Here is a 24,771-nt window from a genome sequence, read left to right on the forward strand (position 1 = left end):
GTTGCATAATGTGACAGTGCCGAGTGATTAATCAAAATGTCAAAGCATTCCTCTGTGGCCAAACATGTGCGCTAACAGATGAGTCTCAAAGAATGAAAGAAAAATGTCATTATGCAAAACGTATTAAAAGGAAACATTCAATAAACAGCTAGCAGGCATTATGGGTTGGAGCAATTAATGGTGACAACAATATTTTGAAATTCAACACTAGATGATGAGTGGTGAAATAAAAACAAAGCAAAAGGAAAGTTAATGAAACAGCAGCCAAACAGATAATGAGCATCATCGTATCAAGAGTGGATACAGCTTTGGGAATGGAAATTATTTAATTTGTCTGATAGCTTCCTTCAGCAGAGAGAGGGGAATTAAGCAACAGACTGACACTTTAACCAGTTTCATATTCAGAGAATTAGTAAAACATGATGAAAATGGTCATTAGCATTATTTCTTATTAAAAATATTTAGCACCTCTACCTCCACCAGTGGTTATGCTCTCAGGTTTGGTCGTTTCCAGGATAGTTTTAAAGACTTTTAAAGATGTTTCATCTTATGAATGTTCAATGTTTGATTAGGTATTTGGAAATTGATTTAGAGAATATATTTAAATTAATACATTTACATATTTAAAAAAAAATCAGTGAACTGTGATTCTTAAAAATTCTTCCCTTCTTGGGAAAAAAGAAATCTACCAGCCTAACATACTGTGTCCTCTCTTATAGTAATGCAAAAGTTAACTATGACAATTCCAGCTCTGAAACAAAAATGAAGATGCTAACTTAGACCAGCTTCAGCAATGCAACAAGCAAACAGCACAAAGAGTATGAGTCCATACATATAAAATACTTATTGGTTCCTACTGATACTTAAATGTAGGTGCAGTGGAAGAAAACAACACAATGAGGAACAAGGAAGTAACTTCCTGATATTTACCATGTACATTTCTGGAAATGTCATTACAGGGTAACTCATGGCAGTTGTAAGAATAATTGTTTTACACATGTGAGTGTGACAGGCAAGCTTCACCCACAATCCAGGGATTTATTATACTTATGTCTTCTACTTCTTTGTATAAATTAAAATAAACAACAAGTCAAGAAATGGGTATACTTTAGAAAACGATCTCCTAGCAGGTGTGTTCGTCCAACACAGCAGCAGCTCATAAAGGCCAGGCTGAGGTAGAAACTAAACTTATATCTCTCAGATGCATAGCTATGGAAGACTTTCCACATCCAAGGAGGAAAAACTAACAATAATGTAATAATATACATTGTATCTTCAATTCCACAGTTATAAAATGTTTCCTATGTAATCATTTCACAGAAAACCTGTTCTTACTGTATCATTACTCAGAAAAAAAAGAAAAAAAATTATTAAAGATGATAAAACAGAATGTTTTATTTAGACCATCACAGCTATATAAACTATTACTACTACTACTACTACTACTAACTAGTATATATTGCTATACAAATTCTACTATATAAAACCAAATATTTTAACTCCTAACTAATGTATTATCTTAATCAAATTCAAAATGTAGTGATACAATTATGAATTATGGTTAAGTTTAAATTATAAATGTAACAAACCACAAATCACTTGCTTTTTAGTCTGTTTATTTTGTGGGGTAAGATTCCACATCTTTTGAGCTGCAATGTGAAATCTTTTTGGGTTGGACACTAAGGTTTACCCCTTCTGAGGCTATATCCACCTGTAATTATTGAAGTATATTATAGTATAGTCTAAGTCTAAAACACATGTATGAAATTGTTACATAACAGCATTTATTAACCAAATTATTTAAACTTTTTACTGATATTACGAAATGTATAGTTAATAGTTAACAGTTACAAAACTAGCATGATGGCACCACAAATTCAACATTTTCACAAGGGGTACACATATACTGTAACTCAGTAATCATGTGTGTCAAAGCCACCGTTGTGTCCACAAGATGGTATTTAAAGGCCTGGGACACAAAGAGACTGATTCTGTCCTGTTTTCAGGACTACCTGTGTATCGCCTCCTCAGGTGTAGTCACTACTAATGACGTGATATTGACAGAAAGAAAAAGGTGGAATTCAACATTGAGGGCCGTGCAGCACCTGGACATTTTATCACTCAGAGAACGTTAGTGGAGTGGAGCAGTGAAGAACAGCAGTAACAAAGAAGAGCAGCTGGCCAACACACACTGCAGCATTAAACAACGTAATGTTAACAAACTCTGAGGTGAAGAAAAGAACTATATCACTTCAACAACCCTGCGCCTGTTGTCTTTACTCAGACAGCTAACAGTGCAGTAGATAGGCTGCTCTCCACTGCTACAGACATGACATTAATGCCATCACAGCACAGCACTCTGCCTCCCCCTCGGTTTGTTATTCTCATACAGGCAGGAGACTGTAAGATGCTTTCAAATGAATTCATTAAAATGCAACTTGCTTTTTAAAATGAAAAGGTTTCAGATTGTTTTTGTGTCTTATCTGCCAGTATTGTGTTGTGGATTAAGAACTGTGCAAAAATAAATCATGTATAGAAATCCAAAATGTTGATGCAGAATCAGAATCAAATCATAAGGTGCCTGGAGATTCACAATCGTAGTGTTAAGTGCACAAAACTTCACAAAAACAGCACCAGGACGGAGAGCAAGCTAACATCAGATTGTCTCATCATCAAGTTTCATGCACCGTACCCTACTTACCGTAGTCACAATCGACCATTTATTCATTAAACTTTTGGGATTAAAAAGTGGATCTACAGTACCAGTCAAATCAAATAAAAAAAAAATCAACCTCTGTGTGTCCCAGGCCACTGCATGTGAAAATGTACCTGTATTTGTGGTGCCACCATGCTTGTTTTTTAATTGGGAGTGGGTGCCATGTAATGACTCCTGTTATGTAACAATTGTGTGCATGTGTGTTTTAGACTTCACTGTATTGTACACTTGGTGTGTCCCCCTACCTACTCTTGCTGAAGGACAAAATAAACACACTGATACCAGGCTAGATTCTACTCATGAAGTCTAGATACAATAAATTTAGTAGTGCTGTTACTAGTTGCTATTTAGAGTGACAGCAAGTGTCAATAAATACTTTAGTGGTGCTTACACCAAGCAATCTGCCATCACTTAAAGTTCTACCATACCTGATATGCCAAAGTCGAAGATGGCTAGATTAACAGTCATGAGCTCTGGCGGCTTCAACTTGGTCTTGCGTTTGATGGTCATATAAATGACATAGCCATTCCCTGTTGCAGACATGATACCTGTAGGAGAGGACGAAACAATGGGGTTAGAGGTTATTGAAATAGCATTTACATTTGTGAGACAGCAAATTTAAATTTACATTGTGGATGCTTGGCTGTGCTTTTAGTGCCTTCAGTGGACACACCAACTGTGTTTCAGAGCAAAGAATTGGCGTTCCAAGCAGGTTTTTTATACATTTTACAGTAAGGTAAGGTACACAGCGTGTTGGACAGCAGTGTCTTTCTCCAGAGCTAATGGTGAAGCAGAGAGCCTGCTCTCACTGACTTTTTTAAAACTACAATTAAAATGCCAGTAAACTGTCCTTCCACAATGTTTTTTGCCTGCTTGTTAAACCACAAATGTCTAGTAATAGATTACAATGAGTAATATGTAATCAGTAATTTATTACAATTTTCAACAGTGCAAAGCACCATGTTCCTAGTCAGAGACAGTAAAAACTACTCCTAACCTAGCACTCTTCATTATTTTATCCATAGCATGTTATCATTTGGCTGTGTGAAACGTGATGCTAGAAGCAGATATTTTTTTATGTAATTTTCCTCATTCAAACATCTCATTAGATGCTCAACTAACTGAAATGCTAATGTGTAATCATGTTTTATTCAACGAAAGAACATTACTAAGATTTTTCTGGTGTTTGACTTCACAGGCCTGGAGAGGGTCATTGCTGCTTTTATCTTCTCCAGGCTTCATCTCTGTTACATCTTGTTCTGGTTTTAGCAGAGCAGCTGTTTTCTGCTTCAATCCTTGATGCTCCTCACTAGCTGCCTGTCAATTTGCTAATTTATTTAGATGGTGTCTACATCTTCCACATCTTCATCTAGCTTTAGTTTTTAAAGCTGCTTGAGGTGCTCTGGTTAGCATCTACCAATTCTTGTTTTGTCAGTAAGGTAGATGGTGTGTTCATACCAAGGTTTTCATACACACACCATTCAGTTATTTTAACCACCTGTTAGTTATCTGTGTTTTAATGATATAAAGTACCCTCGCATTGAAAGGTTTTATAACTAAAGTTTATGATTTATTACTAGTGTCAGACTCATTTGCAAATAATGTGTCTGAAAACAATGGTTAATGCTTCAAGTCAACCAAAGTAATTAAAACCTGTTTAATGCTATTTTCATGCTGAACACTGTTTCTACATCCACATCACCAATTCTGCCTATCAGACAAGTATTCATTTATTGAGTAAATTGTTGAGTTATTGAGGGAATCCTCAGGAAGATAAAACCCTATACTTGTGCTGCGTACCCCATTCCCACAGCTCTGCTCAAGTAATACATTCCTGTTCTCAGACCCGTGATCACTGAAACGGTCAACCTCCCTTCAAACCGTAATATTCCATCTGCCCTCAAGGTGGCAGTTATCTACCCCCTCCTCAAAAAAAGCCTACCCTGGACCCAGAAGTTGTTGCCAGCTGAACACCTATCTCCAACCTTCATTTCCTTTCCATGGTGTTGGAGAAAGTGGTCGCTTCTGAGCGAGTGAATTCAGACATTTTCTTGTAAACACATAATCATAAATGTATTTCTAAAAAAGATGTAAAAAGCATTTCAACCATTTAGATTTGAAGTGTGGAGCTAAGCTTCACAAACTGTGTCAAGATTTCTGTGTTCAGGATTTAGTGGATGGGTCTGAAAATCACTGCTGCGTTATGTAACGCGGCAATGATTAGCATAAACCATAGACTGTATAAAAGAAATGGACGTAACATCCGTGTCGTCACCCATTGGTTTGTGGACTGCTGGTAGGAAGCCAATAGTTTCGAATCTATGCAGCGCCATCTTGAAAATTTCAGGCGCATGCTGGGAAAAATAAAAACACGGATTCTACTTATTTGGGCATGAGGCGGGGCCATGGGCGGAGTGGGGAGGACATAGGGCAATCAATTATTAAAATGATTAGCTTTTCTATCAGTCACTACTGCACTTCTTTTAGTAGTTGTATTTTACTTGATTTTATATATTGTTTTGTAATCTACTATACATGTACTATTTTTACTATTCTAAAATTATTGTTATATCTTATTATTATTATTATTATTATTATAGTCCATCTTATATTACATTCATGTTTTTATTTCTTTCCTCTTTCTTTTCTGTTCGTTTTTAACATTATTTTATGTTCCTGTTATGTGAAGCACTTGGTGTATGCAGTGTATTTTGTTGTAAAGCACATTGAGCTGCATTTATTGTATGAAATGTGTTATACAAATAAAGTTATTTTTATCAAATAGTAAGTCATTATACAGTCCCCCCAAAAAAGTATTCACCCCCTTGGATGTTTTCCCATTTTATTGTTTTTATAAATTGAATGGCAGAAGCATCCAGAAGCATCCAGTATCTCAAGTAAAATGAAGAACAGCGCTGCCAGGATCCTGATGAGACTGCACAAAGAACAAACACATAACACCAATTCTGTTTTCTATGCACAGGCTCCATGTGCCAGCAACTTGCTCCTCTGGGCCTCCAGTACTAAGCTCCACATTTAGGATGGATCAGGCCTTCTGCTCTGCTGTACCACACCAACCATCAAAAGGCAGCACAGACACTAGACTCTTCTTTTTTGTTTTTTTGTTAAAGGCCTTAAAGCCTTCCTATCCAAGAAGGCTTTTTCATCCTAACTATTATTATTACTTTCTTTACTTTGTGTGTTCTATGTTATTAATATTATAGCACATAGTTTCACAATGAATGAAATATCATTATTTCTATTAGTAGTAGTATAATAGTAGTAGTAATAGTTTGGAGCCAGCTGTGGTCCAGTATACAACATACACAAGTGTGATGTGGAAACCTGGCATCCATGATTCAAGATGTCATTATAAGAATTTTAACAAGGTAAAATATACAGATTGCTATTCAAATCACAGTATTTTGGGAGAGGATCTGTAGTAACTTTGGCTAAAAAGACCTGTAGGCATGTACAGCCTAAAAACCATTTAAAATAAAAAGAAGCCAAGCGTAAATGCAACCAAGAAGTAATAAAGATAATTAAGATGCCTTCTACGGATTTGCTAAAAAGGTGTAAATGCTTCTCTGCTCCAATTAGTATAGAGGAACTTTACTATATAATTACTGGCCTGTTATAAGAAGAGATGCTGAAACGATCTGTTGTGTTCTGTGTTCTGATGTCTTAGTAGAGCACCAGGACGGAAAGCAACTGATTTTAATGTATCATGCTGCTGTAATGTTTATCTAATGCCTGATCATGTGAACAATCTGTGTGGATGACAGAGCCGTGTGGGTCACTTGTAGCTGACAGTTTTTAGCCAGCTTGCTAACTTATACATTGTTAAAGTTATGCTTCTTCCAGTTGTTTTGGCAGTTTCTAAACAGCTACAGGTGCATTACCACCAAACTCTGGTCGTGAGTAACCTAATTGCATGTAGCCTAGGAAAAACAGGATGGATTGCAATCATTTGTGATATAGGGCAGGGGATTTTAACCTTTTTGACCTTGTGGCCCAATTTTTTCAGTGCAGAGTAGCCCGGGGCCCATTAAATATTAACACTGTGGGACTTCAGGTCATGGCGTATGAGGATTAGACGCGTCCATCCCATTTTCCCGCTACTTTTTAAACAAACTACTTAACCCGACTATCTTCCAAGAATATCCTTGTGGGTGTTAACAGGTGACTTTAGATGCAGTGGGGTGTAAATAGAATGGCAAGCAAGCAAATAAAACAGAATAAAAAGGACTTGGCATCGGCTGAAAACCCTGCTACTACGGATGTCACCATGGCCGCCATAACTGCGCTACTTGAGAAGTACAAGTTAGACCTAGTTACGGAGTTTAAGACTACCTTCTCGTCCCTTGAAGCTAAAATGGACCAAGTGCAAGCCACGGCGAGCGATCACAATAAAAAGATATCATCTTTGGACATGCGGACTCTACAGGCGAATCCCTGCTTAGCCTCGAAGCTACATGTGCAAAGCTAACCACTAGCATCGAAAAGCTACAGGCTAAAGCTGTGGACCTAGAAGCACGAAGCCGCCGCAATAACCTACGCATTGTGGGGCTCCCGGAGTCAATAGAAGGTCCTTGTCCAAACAACTTCTTTGCCACTTTACTAACCCGACTCCTGGGTGAACACACCCTGCCATCTCCTCCTGTACTGAATCGGGCTCACTGATCACTAGCCCCTAAACCCCAACATGGCGAGAGGCCAAGGCCGGTCATCATCCGGTTCCACAACTACCAGACCAAGGAAAAATTTCTCTGCGAAGCTCGCAAAAGGTGGTCTGAGCTACGGTACGAGGGCAAGCTGGTGGCCATCCTTGAGGACTTCATACCGGAGGTTGCAGAGCAGTGAGCGGCTTACAAGGAAGTCATGTCGCTGCTTTACAAGCGTGGACTGAGGCCTACTCTTCGTTACCCAGCAAGGCTGTACATCACGACGGACAGCAGGGTTAAATTACCGCTCCCATCGGTTGAAGAGGCTAAAAGGTACCTTGCTGCTAACAAGACCTAGCATGGACATACGGGCCCACGATCACGTCGACTAGCCCTCGCAATGTACTATTTACAACGCTGCTACTTCTTTATTGATGGCACTGTGGATTTAGGAGACATGCCAGTAAAACGCTGACTGTTAATTCAGCTCTATGGTCGACTCGAAAGCTAACAACAGAGGCCTGCTAGCAGTGATGCTAATGACAGACCAACAGGACCGGCATAGTGGCTAGCATCACATTAGTCGCTCAGCCCAGTGTTTGTATTGGAGGGTTAGCGTCTTGCTAATCACTCCTAACTGGGGGACAGTTCAAGTTATAAACTTTTGCACTTTGTTTGTTCTATGCCACATTTTCTTCTTGGTGGGTCACTATATTTTGTGGTTTTTCACCATTTTTGAGGCATACACTGTGTCAATGAGTGCCTTTTGATTATACTGTGAATGGGATATGATCCCAACTGCTGTAATTAATTGTTTGATATTTATCTAGCCTCAGTTTTATCCTACTTGTTACAAGGATTGTTTTAATGTTTAAGAATTCAGAGGCTCAATACTATTGGTAAGTCTTAATTTCTGCTCCTTACACTGGCAACTTGGAGATTGTTTATGTTTACACCATGGCCAGGTGAGTTGATGCCTTAATACACCAACAAGGTGCTTCTCACTTTATTTGACTGTTGCACTAATTGCTTCTAATGGAAGTTGAGATACATTTTTTTTTTTTTTACATTGGGAACATGGGAACAGGGATGTAATATGATTAAGAGGTTTGTATCTAGAATGATACAGAAGTTTGTTATTCCTACGTGGACTGATGTTAATGTTCTGTCTTGCAGTTATGTGTGTGTGAGAATGGTATGTATGTCTGTGCCCCCCCCCCCCTGCTTTTTTATTTTTCTTCTCCTCTCCTCTGTCTTTTTTTTATTGTTGTTCCCCCCTCCCCCACCCATGTGCTCAACAGGCTCTAACAACCCGGGGTGTTGCCAATGAGTGGTAGGAACATCAGATTCATTTCCTGGAATGTGAATGGGATGAACAATACCACTAAAGCACATAAGGTAATTTCGCACCTACAGGAGCTCAGAGGAGACCTGTTCTTCCTACAGGAAACACATCTTTGTACCTCAGAGTCCTCGCGCATTAAGAAACCTTGGATGGGCCATGTCTTTCACTCAAGGTTCTCGGAGAGGGCCAGGGAGGCTGCTATCATTATACACAGAGACAAAGCGTTTGAAGCTTCCACTGTTATCTCAGATCCTATGTTATTGCAATTGGCAATTTACAAAACGCTCCCCTGATCCTGGCTTCAGTGTATGCTCTGACTTGGGATGATGACAAATTTTTTTCTAAATTATTTGCAGAAATTCCCAACCTCGCCGACTACCACACAATTATAGCATCGTAATCTCTGACCATGCAACTACTTCCTTAAACATAGACTTCCCCCATGGAAAGCCACCATCAAAATGTTGGAGATTTAATTCACATCTACTATCAGAACTAAAATTTAAAGATTTTCTCTCTACGCAAATCCAGCTCTACTTCGAAATTAACGATACACCGGACATTCGCAGTGAGATCCTCTGGGAAGCATTTAAAGCTTACCTGCGCGGCCAAATCATCTCCTTTGTCTGTAACTGCAAGAAGATAGAACGTCTCAAATTAAAATTAATAGAAGACGAGATCTTAAATCTGGACACTCAATATTCACTCAGGCCTTCCGCTGTGTTATATAAGAAAATATTACAGCTTAAATCACAATACAGATTATTGCTAACAGGCAAAATTGAGAAGCAACTACTACATACCAAACAAACATTCTTCAAACAGGGAGACAAAGCGGGTAAACTGCTTTCTTATCAAGCACGGGCAGCCGCAGCCTCTAGGCTCATACCTAAAATCACAAAACCCTCGAGTACCATGACGACTGACCCCACCGAAATTAGTAACAGTTTCCTTGACTACTACTCTAACCTATACAAATCTGAGACTGATTCGCTCACCTGGGAAGGCCCCAATCCCCTTGATTTGTTAATATACCCACAGGTTGATGGAACACGCTCCTCCAGCTTGGGCACGCCAATAACACCTAGCGAAGTCCAAGAAACGATAAAATCTCTACAGAACAACAAATCACCAGGGCCTGATGGCTATACTGTAGAATTTTATAAAGTATACTCAGCTAAACTTGCCCCAATCCTCTCCAGGGTAATGATGCCTATACCAAAGGTCACCTTCCACCTACTCTCTCGGAAGCCTCAATCACCTCAATCACACGCGCAAAAAGCGTTTGATCGTGTCGAATGGAGATACTTGTTTTTTGTACTTAGTAAATTTGGATTTAGCTCTAGTTTTATAGATTGGATTAAGCTCCTATATAAATACCCTATGGCTTCCATCAATACCAATGGCTGAAATCTGACCCATTTCCTCTGCATAGGGGCACTCGGCAGGGCTGCCCCCTATCACCCTTACTATTTGCACTAGCCCCTGAGCCCCTGGCCATATGGCTCCGTAATGAAGACAGGTTTGAAGGTATAGTGCGTTATGGCGCAATACATAAAACCTCCTTTTATGCTGATGATCTTCTGTTGTACGTCTCCAACCCAGTTCACAGCATGCCAGTGATTCTTGATATACTAGAGGAATTTGGAAAATACTCTGGTTATAAAATATAATATAATAAAAACTATAACAAGAGTGATTATATTCCCATCGACTCCACCACTGATACGCTCTCTCAGGGTTCCTTTCCCTTTAGAAAAGCTACGAATGGCCTTAATTATCTTGGCATACGTGTGACAAACTCATTCTCTGAATTATTTTCTAAAAATTTCAGTCCGCTGTATGAGCAGTGCAAATCTGATCTCGCTAGATGGTCCACCCTCCCCCTCTCCCTAATGGGGTGCGCTAACCTGATAAACATGATAATACTCCCACAATTCCTCTATTTGTTTCAACACATCCCAATTATGATACGCTTCCCCTTCCTGTGGGGCAACAAAGGAGCACGAATCAATCCATCAGCGCTTTGTCTTCCAAAATCTAAGGGTGGGGTGGGGCTCCCTAATTTTCACTGTTATTACTGGGCTTGCAACATCAGTAAACTCCCCTACTGGTCCTCCCTAAGCACACAAGATGAATACCCACAGTGGGCCTGGCTGGAGACTTCCTCCTCACGCTATTCACTTTGGTCAGTAGTATGCTCTCAATTGCCCATCACCGCTAGGCGAATCAGCTCTAACCCTGTTGTTACGAACACATTGACGATTTGGACCCAATTCAGGAGGACCTTTGGCCTACATTCTCCCCAGTCTATCACAATCACTTATTTTCTCCCTCTTGCTCTGATACGGCCTTTAGATCTTGGTCTGAAACAGGCCTCTGCTCTATCAAGGGTTTCTTTATTAAGGATATTTTTCCCTCCTTTGCAGACCTGTCAGCCAAGTTTAAACTTCCAAATGCACACCTGTTCCACTTCTTCCAAATTAGACACTTTGTGAAATCCCTCTACCCCTCTACCTTGGGAAAATGTCTAATTGAGCATTGTACCCCTCCCACTCCCTTTTTAAAAATGTTCTTCTTTTATTTTTCTTTATTTTTCTTTTATTTACATTTTTATTTATTTGTTTTTTTATTTTTTTATTTTTTATTTTATTCTCCCCTCTCCCTTTTTTGAGCACTTACTTACGTGTTTACCCTACATCAATTGTTAACCTGCTTACTTACTCTTGTTTGCTGTCATTGTTTGCGTGTCCCTTGGTGTACCTGGGTGTGGATGTGTTGTCTGTCTGTGGGTTCTTTTTCTGTTTTGGGTGGGTGAATTTAGGGTGCTCTGGTGTGTGGGAATTAAGCTGGAACCTTCCTTCAATACTCTGTTACTGTTGCTGTACCTCAACTACGCATCTGAATGTATTACGAGACCACTCCAGTGTTAAAATCAATAAAGACATTTTTGAAAGAAATATTAACACTGTATAGGTGTAATTGATCTCACTCTTGTATTCAATAATAAACCAAATCCACTTACAGTTTATCAAGCTAAAACCATTTAAACATTTAATAAATAATAAAATGATATGATAAAATGTGATCACGACAAAGATTTTTATTTAACTTTTATTAACTTACTTACTTTATTAACTTAATTTACTGATAATTCATGGAACAAATATAGCAAGAAAACATTTAAAGGCTTAAGTCAGGCTTATTCATAAAATCTTTTCAACCGTGTGTTGGCATTGAGGAGGATGAGGCAGGCTATCTACAATTCATCCCCCATGCCATGTAAATACATGGAAACTGGCTTGAATCAACTCAAAATGGTCCAGAGACATTGGAGTAGCTGTTACTGGGAATATTGTGACCAGACAACTTTTAACCATAAAAACAGTGAGGGTAAGACATAATTTGTAGTTGTAAATTTACAATGGGAAGTTTGTTTGGATTTTTCTTTGACGGTTTATTCCGCAAGTTTTCACGGTAATGGGAGTTATACTGCTGGAATCAGTGAAATCTCAGCTTTTATTTGATGTGTAATTTGCGTAAAATTAAAGATACGAAGACTGCAGTGACTGCCGGCATGTGCAGTGCTTAGACGGAGTAGCGTTTTTGCAAATGGCGCAATCAGTTGCTCTGTGTTTGACTTGTGTTTTGTTGTTGTGCTGGCTCAATAGCTGAGCTTCTTCTGACTATATTCGTGTTTGATTAATTGCCCTGAGATGTTTTTCATTTATAGGGGGCGTCGGCAGGGGCTCTTGGGCTTAAGAGGATAAATAAATAAACTCCCTACCTCCGTTTACAAGGTTGGGGGGGGGGGGGGGGGGGGGGTCAGCACCACTTTTGTCTTATTTTTCATGTTTTAAAAATGTCTCCATCACTTTTGCTACAGGTGAGTGGCTAGCTGAATGTCTTCTTCTGTGTTCTTTTGATAACATCCATAGACTGTATAAAAGAAATGGACGTAACATCCGTGATGTCACCCATTGGTTTGTGGACTGCTGCTCGGAAGCCAATAGTTTCGAATCTAGGCAGCGGCATCTTGAAAATTTCAGGTGCATGCTGGGTCACCCCCTGGTGGCCTTTTGATAGAATGCAGTTCTAAGTTACTTCCGCGTTGGCTTCATTTCAGAGGACCAGAACTCTCCACCTGATAACATCTCTGGTGTCTTAAGTTGATAACCTATGCAGTCCCTTGGCCCTCATGGCCCTCAGGTGCAAAACTTAAAGTTCTCTGCGGCCCTCTAGGTGGCGCTTGCGGCCCACGTTTGGGCCCCGGCCCTATGGTTAAGAACCACTGATATAGGGGACACACCTGCTGTGTAAAAAATAAGGGTAAATGGAAGTGTATTTAATCACATCAGGATTTCATCAGGATGCAAAACATTTGAAATTAAGTTGAAATGCTGATCCTGACTATCACTATGCATCTTTTCAGGCAAGAGACATTCCAGAATAGGTCTGCCCACCTTCAGAGTGTAACTGAAAGAGACTTTAATAATTGAATTCAGCAAAGTTTGAAGGAAAACCTCTCTGGATCTCTTCTCTATTAAAACTCCTGAATTCTGATTCAGTTCTGATGTGTGAACTAGATCCCCAACATTAAAATCACAGTCATTATGACACGAGGCTATCTACAAACTGTGGTAAAAAGGTGAAAATGTGGATTTAATGTATAAAGAAAACAAAAAAACAACAGAAAGTTAAATTCCTCCAGATGAATTCCTTTTCAAAAGTCAAACACACCTTGAGGTACAGCAGCTTCTCTTGTTCTGAGTCTACTGAACTGCTATGAATGAAACATGACAGGGAAAAGCTTGAGGCAGGACCAGTAACATCAGGCTGTCATCACCCACTGGAAGATATTTTAATGTCATCAAGTCATCACTAAACAGGGGGCTAAAATATTAAAATAAATACATTTTAAAAAAGACCCAGATATTTCCAGTGCACTGAACACTTAATTATCTCAATTAAAGATGCATCATGTAAGATTTTAAACCTTTAGTTTAAAATATTAAAAAATGTAATAAAATCATCAACAGAATGCAAAGAAGTAACAGTTCTGATGTTATGTGAAAGATGTCTATGTATTGTGTTGCAGAGATATCTACTGACTTGATCCCGTCTCATATAAGCACTCACATTACATTCCCAATATTTGGTTAGTTTGTCAAAATAATGCTTATTTGTTCATTTGCTATGATGTTGTCTGAAACGCTGGCTCTAATGTCTCTGTCATAGCACACATCAGACTCTCAAACCATTTAACATGGTTACAAATCTGTTTGAACAGCTGCCAACAGTTCCAATGGACACACATATTCCTGGAATCCATGAAGGAGAGTGACTCGGCAGTTGTGAAAAATGTCAAATCTGCCCTTGCATTTGAGTTCAACAACAGACACCCTGACTGTGACTGAACACAGTTTCTTCATGAGAGCACTGCTCTTGACCCACATTAGACATGTTTCCCTTTCTGGATGAAGTCACTCATTGCAAGATATTCAACAGCCTGACTGTATTTGTTAAATAGTTTCTAAACTGAATTAATATAATACAATCTATTAAATCAAGACATTTCAATTTAAAGGCCATGAGACCCATAATGCATCGTGTTGACAACAATTGCTGTCAGTTTTATTTCAGTATTTAACTAGAACTAAACAGACGATCAAAGATTAAATCATCCATGGTAGTTTTATCAATGTCTTCTTTCTTGGATTTGTATATTTGTCAGATATTTTAATTGTAATAATTCCTAATAGTAAAATAATATTGCTGTTTTATTGACTTGTCTTTGGTAGACCCAGGCCTCAGAGGATGAGACAGAGGAACAGTCAGAAACAGCATCCAGCAGTGCCTCAAAAATCTAGTTATCAACCAAATATTTGGTCAATCATTACACCCCTGTACTCTATGTAAAATCTAAGCTGAACTGGACCACAGGACCCTATCACACTCACTCAATGAACTCAAATAACTACAGTAGGTTAACTAAGTTCAGAATAAACCAGTGGGACTTGAAGCATGAACTTTGGTTAGTTAGAATTTAGTCACAATACAATGAGCAATGAACACATTGGGTCTAATGTGGACTGACACAGTGAACCCTGAGAGGTTTTGCCTCTTTCTTAAGTGTAGACAAGTGTAAACAACTTAAGTGTAAAATTGTACAATCAACTTTATGCTACTTGAATACAAGATGTGACAGCAGAGACATGTTACACTGGCTTATTTGATTAAAATGCCCTTCTGGACCACATTTCTAAATATAAATGGTAAGATAATTGCAATTATGATAGCACCTCATTGTTATTATTACCACAACAAATGGCCACTATTACACCTAATAAAATGCTCTAGTAGTGACAGTAACAATCATGACATCACACTGCTGCAAATGCAACATTGACAGAGCAATTGGTCCTCATGTGTTTGACAGACAGAGTAGATTTATACACTGCCACATCTTTATTGTGCCTCTGGGCAACCAAAAAGTCACTCATGTGGAAAACAAAAAGACTGTTTCAGCACCGGTGGCCATCTGCTGGTCACACCACAGTTAACACTACTTAAACCAACAGCCCAGTCAGCTCAGTCCTAAAATCAGAAGCTAGTTAATGTTGTTGGCCTGCTTTAGAACAGTGGCTGTGACACACACAAAGCATGGTTGCAATTGAGGCACTTAAAACAGCAGAATGAATATATAATATGATATAACAATGATAACAATGATAACATATATTAATTTAAGAGCTTAAAATATTACTAGTTGGGTTTATTTGACTGACTAAAGTGACTCCTTGTGGTGTGTAAGGAAATGTTGGAAAGCTAACTCATTACTTTATAAGAAATGTTGTAAAATAACATGACAGCCCTACTTATAATATAATATAGTCTCATCAATTTATAGCACATTAGCCAAACCAACACTCTAGGCAAATCAATCTTAGAGTTACTGCTGTAAAGCTATCACATTATCAATTTATAAGGAGCTGTTGTAACCCTAACAGTTACCCATATTCATTTTATAAGGTGTTGTAAAGCTAACGCATTAACCATATCAACTTTACAAGGCAATGTAAATAAATTTGAAAATAAAGTTTTCAAATTGTAATGTGTATTCAAAATGTGTGGGTATTTTCCAGTAATGAGGTGAGGGTTAGGGTGTTTTGAAAGTCAGCTGTAAAATGTTTGACTTTACTGAACGTCAGCATCTACTGTGACAAGGCAGGAATTTGGAGTATTTGGGTCACTATTTCATACTATAACAAAATTAAGTACTTTTTTTTTAGTGCAGGTGTAAATGTTGGCTCACTAATAAAGTACTGCTTCCATAAACATCAGAAAACAGTTTTCAGAGCTTGTAATATTCCAAACTGTGGAGGGAGAGTTTGTTTGTGTAAGTCACACACTAACTGTTTTTGAAAGCAAATGTGAAGACCAGGCAGTCATAGAAAAGGAAGCTAACCAAATCAAATGAACTCATGAAGACTTTACTTGAGTCAACAGTGTTGTATCGCCTGGAGTCACTTATGTACTCTTGCTGCAGACAACTTCACAAAACAACAATGTGCAAAGCAACAAAAAGCCAAAACGATCAGAAAAGGCTTAAGGAGGTACTTTATGACATCGCTCTTCCCTGTTAAACCTATTAATACAAATAACATTTGTGTTTTGTTCAAGTCTCTGGTTGTTTGCTTTATGGGTTATGTCATGGTCCTCCTCCTGTGGTTCCCACCTTCACAAATCATTCTTGAGTGATTTCTCAGTAATTAGAGAGGCTGTTTTCTCATCTTGATGCACTTGAAGAGCTCAACTCATTATGCTAACAAGGCCTTTAAAAGGATGGTTGATTCTGGAGTATCTTTCTATGTAAATGAGCTTCATCATACATGAGCACAACCATATACAATGTGTGTGATTCAACATGTGTATAGCTGTAAATATGTTATGTGATAAATGGCGTTACTGCAATTTACAACCTTTTTTTTTTTTTTTTTTACGAAATTTGTAAAATGCAATAACTTAATATATTATCCCGCAGTAGAGAACAGCAAAACCTCCTTTTATTATTGTAAAATACTGCAGAACATGACTTAAGGAAAAGCTAAAAGATAAGCTCTAAGATTTTTATCTGTTCTATTATATCTTGCACATACAGTACATGCAGTATTTCAACATGGCTACAGGGGATTCAATGTAGAAGCAATTTCAATGCCGCTAAGCAACTCTAATATCACCACCACAATCAGACTCTCAGCAGCTCAGCAGCAGAGGTAGAGAAAAGATCACTTCTCCTTTTTTTTCAACACATTTTTCTAGAAAAAGAAAATAAAATGAAATAAATAAGTCCTGGCCCGGGGTTAACAACGATTAACCTTCACTTATAAACCTGCTGCCCCATCAGCTGCTTCCCACTCTGCCCTTCTGATCAGCACAAACACCCTTTTCACTACTGAATAAACCTGATTCATTCCAAATATGTATGAGGGCACAAAGTAAAATGGCAAATGAAATAAATAAATAACACAACAAACTGACTGTAAGTCTCCTCATTTCTGTGAACTCATGATGCGTTGCACCAGGAACCAAATAATAGCGAATAAGAGGCTCTTGGCCAAGATTTAGGCAGTTGGAATGTTCCCACATGAAGCCATGTGGGTAAATCTTAAATCTTAAAAAATGGAAAAAACCATGTGAGGAATCTGAATTGATAGAAAACGAATTGCATATGAAAATGCCTCCTCCTCTATTCATCTGTTTCTCTCCTTTTATCTTGATGCTTTATTATATTACAGCTTTTGGTGTTAGATATTGTATTTGGAGCGACTGAGCCTTGACACATAGTAATGTAAACAGCAGGGGTTATCAGCTGATCACCTCCTGGTTTTATCCACTTAGTTGAACTAGTCATGTTGCTGCAGCTGATTATAGTTAGTGAAGCTTCTTGCCTCTGTCTCACCATGGAATCATCTGGAGATGTGATTAGTTGCGTGTCACCTTGGCTTATCAGGAGGACGGCTAGGCTTGATTTTGAAATGTTTACCATATTGGCAGTTTTGATTGATTTATTGTTTTGTTGTGATTAGCAGAACCAGCCATGCAGACATAGCTGTTAAAGTTTCAAACAGAACCAAATGTTTCTGGTTTGGACACGCATGAAAAAGGAGACACTTTCTGTCATATGTCTTCTTCAAAAGGACAATTTCAAGGCTTGAATGTAACAAAGTGATTTGCATAAGCTTGGGGAATAAGATATATACATTCATAATAATCATGGTAATAAAAGCTCTTGTCAGATTGCTTTTAACTTGAAAATGCTGGTGCTGCTTTATTGTAAACTCTAAAGTTAAGAAGTTACATCACTTCACTGGTCATGCTACAAAAGATACACACATAAAATCTACTTTAAAAAATGTAATTACACAGGCTTTTACTTAACAGTGTATCAGTGAGAAAACCTAAGGGTTGTTCATTGATAAAACTCTCCAGACAGATACAGGGTACAGGATTAGATTTGTGTCATATTAACTCAACACAATCTCCCAAGAATGAGAAAAATCTAAATGAATTGAAAGTGAATAAAAATAAACTGTAACCAAAAATGTACAATAACTATATAGATGTGCTACATTTGACTACAATACTCTCATTTTTCTTTCCTTGATCAAAACTGAAACATTTTGCAGCAAAACAGAAAAAGTGACCACAAACAGGAAATCCTGATCAGTGAAGAGTGAGAATACTGTCATAATGAAACTGTAGCACTCTCATATATTTAATTTTTAGTTTTACCTTTGAGGTACTTTCTTTGGTTTCAATTTGTTTGTATTCATTTTCAATTTGTTTACTATAATTTGTTTAATTCTTCTAAATCTGTCTCAGCCAGTCAGTTTTTCATTACAGAAAAACACATAATGTTGCATACAGCATATTCTTTTATGAATTAGCTCATCTCTGTACAAAATGATATATCTTGTAGTATTTCCAGTAATATTACATTCTGTACCTCAGATGAACTTGTATTGTACATTCTACTTCCTGGCCTCTGCATTGGGCTGAGTGTTACTTCTGTTTGTGTAGAAATGTGTTTGTGTTTACAGAGATGACTTAAAGCAGGTAATTACCCACTCACTCAGGCTGCCTGTCAGCCTACACTCAGGTAATGTGCCTCATGAAAGTGAAATCACACCAATTACAGAACCCTGAGTGAACATATAACAGTAAGATAATATTGTGTTCAAGTTCAAGTTTCAAGTCTCAAGGTTTATTATCATTTACATATAAGTAAGTCTAAAAATAAGCTGTAATAAGTAAATGACAGACTCAGGCTAAAAAATATAAAAAAGTAGATTAAAACCAGAACATTAAAACAGGGCAGCGTGTTGTATTAGTTCATCAGTCTGACAGCCTCAGGGTAGAAGCTGTGTTTGAGCCTAGTTGTTCTGGCCTTCATGCTCTGCAGCCTTTAGGGGAGCGGAGGGGTACAAACAGTCCTCTGAACTATACTTTAGTACGATTGGTGGGAGCTGAGAAGTCGTCACTGTCGTGCTGGATGTAGAAGAGACCGTTGTTATCATGTCGCCAATACAATTAAGAATCAATGGTTTATTAACTAAATCTGCTGCTGGTGTATACTGACTATTTAGCCCGAAATCATGACTAAGCTAACCTTACTGGTACATGTCAACTATCTTATTAGTGTAGGGGAACAGCGTTTTGTTATGTAAACATAGATGACAAAGAATATAGGATACTAGAGTTGGTAATAGAATTTGGAGAAAAGCGGGAGTCAAAACATCATAGCTGGACAAGAAAAATGTAATACTTTTAAAAAAAATTTTATTATATTTCGTTGATCTTTTATTGTCTTATTTTATTTGTGTATTCTGAATGTTTACATTTCTATCTTACCTCTGGTGTTTTCTCACTCCATAATGATGAGAATTATGATAACGTTTCCTCAATTCCTGTTGCTATTTTTATTTTTTGTTTAGTTTTTTACTATGTAAAGCACTTTGTGTTACATCACTATGTATGAAAAGTGCTATACAAATAAAGTCTGATTGAGTGATTGATTGATTGATAGACAATGAACAAGTGTTTTAGTTCAGTCTACTGTCATCAGGCCGCTGGTTTATTTTATTTGTATAACACAAAGTGCTACACATTACAGCAGTCAAATAAAAATGCAAAAACAGAATAAAAAAGTAAAGTAGCATAAGTGTGATCATTGTCAGCTGTCCTGTAGAACAACTGCTATAATTGAATGTGAAACGTCAGTTGGAATGTAATGTTTTTTGCAGCAGTCATCCATTGCAGTAAAACCAAATATAATGTAGGCAGTATTGTAGTATTGTTCAGGGTAGAATAGCAGATGGTCTGGTCTTAGCCTCAGACCTTCACTCCTAAAAGCAACCCTGCATGTGTGTGACTGCAGAGAGATAATATCTACACGTTTCTAAGGCACACCCTGACATGCTGCAAACTATTCAGTCAAGAAAGAGTCCAACAATACTGCTAAACTACATGGAAAGTGACAGACACTGCTGCTGTATAATGTGTGAGCTGTGAGGCAGAGCTGGGATTGCAGATCTCACAAGTCTCATAGCAGATTATAGGTTTCCTTTCTTTTAGAGACAAAAACATAAAGATGTGTGCACAGTGTGCGACTGGACCAACTTCTACTGCTTCCTGCGTGTTAACCGTAAAGCTGTTTGCCAACTATAGACAACAGTTTGTAAATTTCGTCTGATGCATTAATCACACTGAAACTGCATTTTCATTCATTATTAGTACAGTTAGAAATGAATAACTGTATGGAGCATTTTCCACTAATAAACAGAATAGACACATTTGAAAACATTTGAATGTAAACAATGGCAGAAATGCTTAAAGCTGGAGTGCCAGGCTTTTGTCTCCCCCTTTTGGCAGTGAGAATATTGGAGGGAGCTTGGCTGTGATTGGTTGACACAAGCATGCAGCACGTTGTCATGTGCATCCTGAATGACAGGCACACAGAGACAAAAAACAATGCTTTGATGGTCTACAGACCCAAAAACATATTTTGGATAGGATTAGTTCCAGTATGTCTGATGACCAGTACTCCTGTGGCTGTTAAAAAAGTACATAAATAGTTTTGTCACACAGCCTCTGCAAAATGACTTTCACTAGTAGTTAGATAGATAGTTTAGTTAGTAGATAGATAGTAGATAGTCAGAATTTGATCTATTCGGTCTGATAACATTTGGAAAGTCTAACAAAGTGGAACGATTAACAGCCAAATGACAAACACAATTGTTGCACATGACAAGAGATTTAAATAGTCCATATATTGTGAAACACAGAGAGATTTATCATGCAGTGATAAGTTTAATCATGAACTTCTTTGACAAGATCTTGAATGTAACAGATGTTCATTTATATGTAAAACCATACAGCAGGTTTTAAATCACACTGATCTGAAAAATAAGAAGGAAGGATTAGAAATGATGTGATCAAAATATTTAGTATTTTTATATTTAGAGAGTAGAGGCTGACAGGAAATGAGTGTGTGTGTGTGTGGGGGGGGGGGGGGGGGGGGGGGGGGGGCAACAAAGAGACATTGCAATTACATGGTCAGTGACTTAAGCCTCCAGACCAGCAGTACACCTCAAGGGATGCATTCTTGTAATGTCAATGTAACATCTGTTACATAAATGTCCTACACAATAATGTGTGTGGAACTTGTGATCTCATGATTTGACTCCCCTCTGTCACCCCTGGGATTTGTTCTCTGTACACTGTTCTCTCTCTGTACTGCTCTCTTTGCCACTTGTTGTTTGAATACTATAAAAGTTTTAAGATGGTCCAGAGCTATGTTTTTGTGTGTGTAGCAAGCCTGTTAATTTTTGGTCACATAGTAGCTCTTTACTTCCAAAATATCTATCTGATTTCTCCACATGCCTGCTGATGTCAAGTCAAAGATGTTACTTTGGGAGGATGTACCACTCTCTCTTCTACTCATCTTCCTCTGGAGAGCCTCCTTTAAAACAGGTGATGCTGTTTCACTTTAATACAGTTCAGTGACTCTGGAAGCAGTGTTAGGCTACGTTCACACTGCAGGCCTTAATGCTCAATTCCGATTTATTTGTTTGTCTGTTCATATTACACTTTTAAATGTTTCCTCTTCATATTACACTTTTAAATGTTTCCTCTTCATATTACACTTTTAAATGTTTCCACTTTTAAATGTTTCCTCTTCATATTACACTTTTAAATGTTTCCACTTTTAAATGTTTCCTCTTCATATTACACTTTTAAATGTTTCCTCTTCATATTACACTTTTAAATGTTTCCTCTTCATATTACACTTTTAAATGTTTCCTCTTCATATTACACTTTTAAATGTTTCCTCTTCATATTACACTTTTAAATGTTTCCTCTTCATATTACACTTTTAAATGTTTCCACTTTTAAATGTTTCCTGTGAGCCGCATGCTCAGCTGATCATTAATGACGTCACAGAACAGTGTTTACTGAAGTGAACGTGGCAACAGCAACAGCTGGTGAAGTTGCTAGTAGTCTCATTTATGGTCTAATGTAAAAAACTGTGTGTGGCGCCAGCCAGCAAATTTGTGAGTGGGTGATGTTAAAAAGGAGGAAGAGGAGAAAGAAACTGTATGATGTCTTTATGCAGAGCATTAGCTGTGTGTGACAATATTCTGGAGCAAAAGTCGCATTAAATGCGACCTGATTGCGGTCGCATTCAAAAAAATCCAATATGTATCTGATTCAGTACGACATTTGAAAGTGGCCTGAATCGGATTTGGAAACGTCAGATTCAATGTGACTCATGCTGTTCACATTGTCAGAAACAAATCAGATATGGGTCACATTTGAGCAAACAAATCGGATTCAGGTCACTTTTAACTGCAGTATGAACGTAGCCTTATATAATTAAACTGTAGCTTCTGTAAAAGCAGCAAATCAATAATTGTGTCAAACGTTTCTTTACCACAGGTTTGTATTATTGTTCATTTGATTAATTTTTTTAAAGTAGTTTTTAACAGTTTTTCGGCATAGATTTAGTTGAGCAAATTACAGAGGGTGGGAATAGGTAGACATTTAAAACAATGGACCATCCTACCTTCCCTTATTAAGGTGATATGGCTACCATGTTAGCTAACAACAGCTTCTTTACACATCCAGTAGAGGAGCTACATTAGCATTTATTCAGAGATGTGTTTCTAGCCACCTGATGAGCATAGGTCCAATATTCACTCTACTCTTTTTGCTGTGTTTATGTTTCCATCAACTCCTGAGGGAAATCTCTGCTGCTTCAGCAGCTAAATGCTTCATTATATTCATCAGCCTGTCACTAACTTTGCGTTCCAGGTGTTTGGTGCTGTGCATAGTGCAGGGAGATCATGCATCTGAGCTTTTTCATTGAAAACAGCTGCCAGCTGCTGGAAATCACTGGTGCATCAGTGTAGGGGTGACAAAATGGTAAAAATGTATCAATACAAGAAATACCTTTCACATTAGTAGTAGTAGTAATAATACTAATAATACATATAAATGATAAGTTAAATTTATATAGTGCCTTTCACAAAACCAAGGATGCTTGCTAGCCTTATTGTCATTATATTGAGGGTCAGACAACAATATAATGAAATTTAGATAGCACTCCCTGAGCCATAACATAACAATTTATGATATAAATAAAACATTGATAATTTATAAGAGCAATAAAGTGCTATATAAAAAGCACCGAATTGTGAAAGTCATTACCTAGAAAAACAACAGTTTGTGACTTTATCACTTCTCTTTTCATTTTCAATTACAATGTGACTTTGGTGATCTACTATATACAGTGGTGGAAAAAAGTTTTTGGACACCCCATGCATTTGTGAAATATTGCATTAAGAATCACTCTTAATTCTTCAAGTGCAATTTCTTTTAGTACAGTCACAGCCAAAATACTAAACACATCTTAAAATGGATTATCAAAAGGTCTGTTTCAAAGCGTAAACTGAAGAATTTAGGAGAATTAAAACAGTAATTCAAGAAGAATGGGACCAGATTACCCCTCAACAGTGTGAAAGGCTTGTGGGGAACATGCCAGCCAGGAAACACAAAAAAGATATTTCCACAAACATTTCATGATAATATTTGAGATTGTGTAAACTTTTAAGGGTGTCCGAAAACTTTTTTCCACCACTGTATATGACGTAACTATACATCAGTCCCTCACAACCTCTCTATTCCTCTAGCACTGCTGCATCTATTTGTTCCCAGCCAACAAGGATTGCTAGGACACTTAGGATAAATGAGGCTGCTCAGGCTATATACCACTTCCATTTAACTACTTACCATGTGTTATGATTACAATCTGCACATGTAATACAGTAGCCTATCAGGGTTTTTCACACTAATTATGAATTATGGCACTAGCTAAATAGCAATGCCAACAATGAAGTGGAGGACAGAGAAAATCCAGCCTTTTTATAACAGAGGTACAAGGGAACAAAAGAAGATCATTTTTAGGGTTAGATGATAATTTATAGTGAAAGCGTAAAGCACGTGAGCCTGTGATTGCTCACATTTACTGCATTTACATTCCACTGCTTATATGAGCATGTCAGCAGACCACCACTCAGCCCACTGACTGATAAAAGAAATCCTGTGAATGTGTGTTTGTATAGAATCTGAATTTACATAGACCAATACATAGATTATAATGTTCTTGGCAGGCATTGGATTTAATAAGGTCTCTTTGGGATTATAATGTTCTTTGAAGGTACCTCCTGTAAAAGTCAATGTGTGTGTGTGCTGTGCATATACTGTATGTGTTCATATGTTGGTGGGCTGGAAGGGATGCATGTTTGGTGAAAATTAAATCACACTTACACCTATTCAGTGCTATAAAAAAGATTTAAAAAACTGAGCAAAATACATGTTTCGGAAGACTGTGAAATGATGTTGAAAGCTCTTGGAAAAGTAGATATTGAAGAGGAGTGACGATGCAAACATTCTGCAAATATCCAGTATTTTGCATTTCACCC

General features: G+C 37.8%; 1 protein-coding gene across 1 annotated transcript in view; it reads right to left on the bottom strand.

Annotated features, from left to right (window-relative positions):
- opn5 (opsin 5) overlaps positions 1 to 24,771 on the bottom strand; it is a 57,772-nt gene that overhangs the window by 24,841 nt on the left and 8,160 nt on the right. The window contains exon 3 of the mRNA XM_053337257.1: positions 3,145 to 3,264. Coding sequence (XP_053193232.1) covers positions 3,145 to 3,264 — 120 coding nt within the window. The remainder of the gene's footprint in view (positions 1 to 3,144; positions 3,265 to 24,771) is intronic.

The sequence above is a fragment of the Scomber japonicus genome, chromosome 17, assembly GCF_027409825.1.
Source record: "Scomber japonicus isolate fScoJap1 chromosome 17, fScoJap1.pri, whole genome shotgun sequence".
In the NCBI taxonomy this organism is placed as follows: Eukaryota; Metazoa; Chordata; class Actinopteri; order Scombriformes; family Scombridae; genus Scomber; species Scomber japonicus.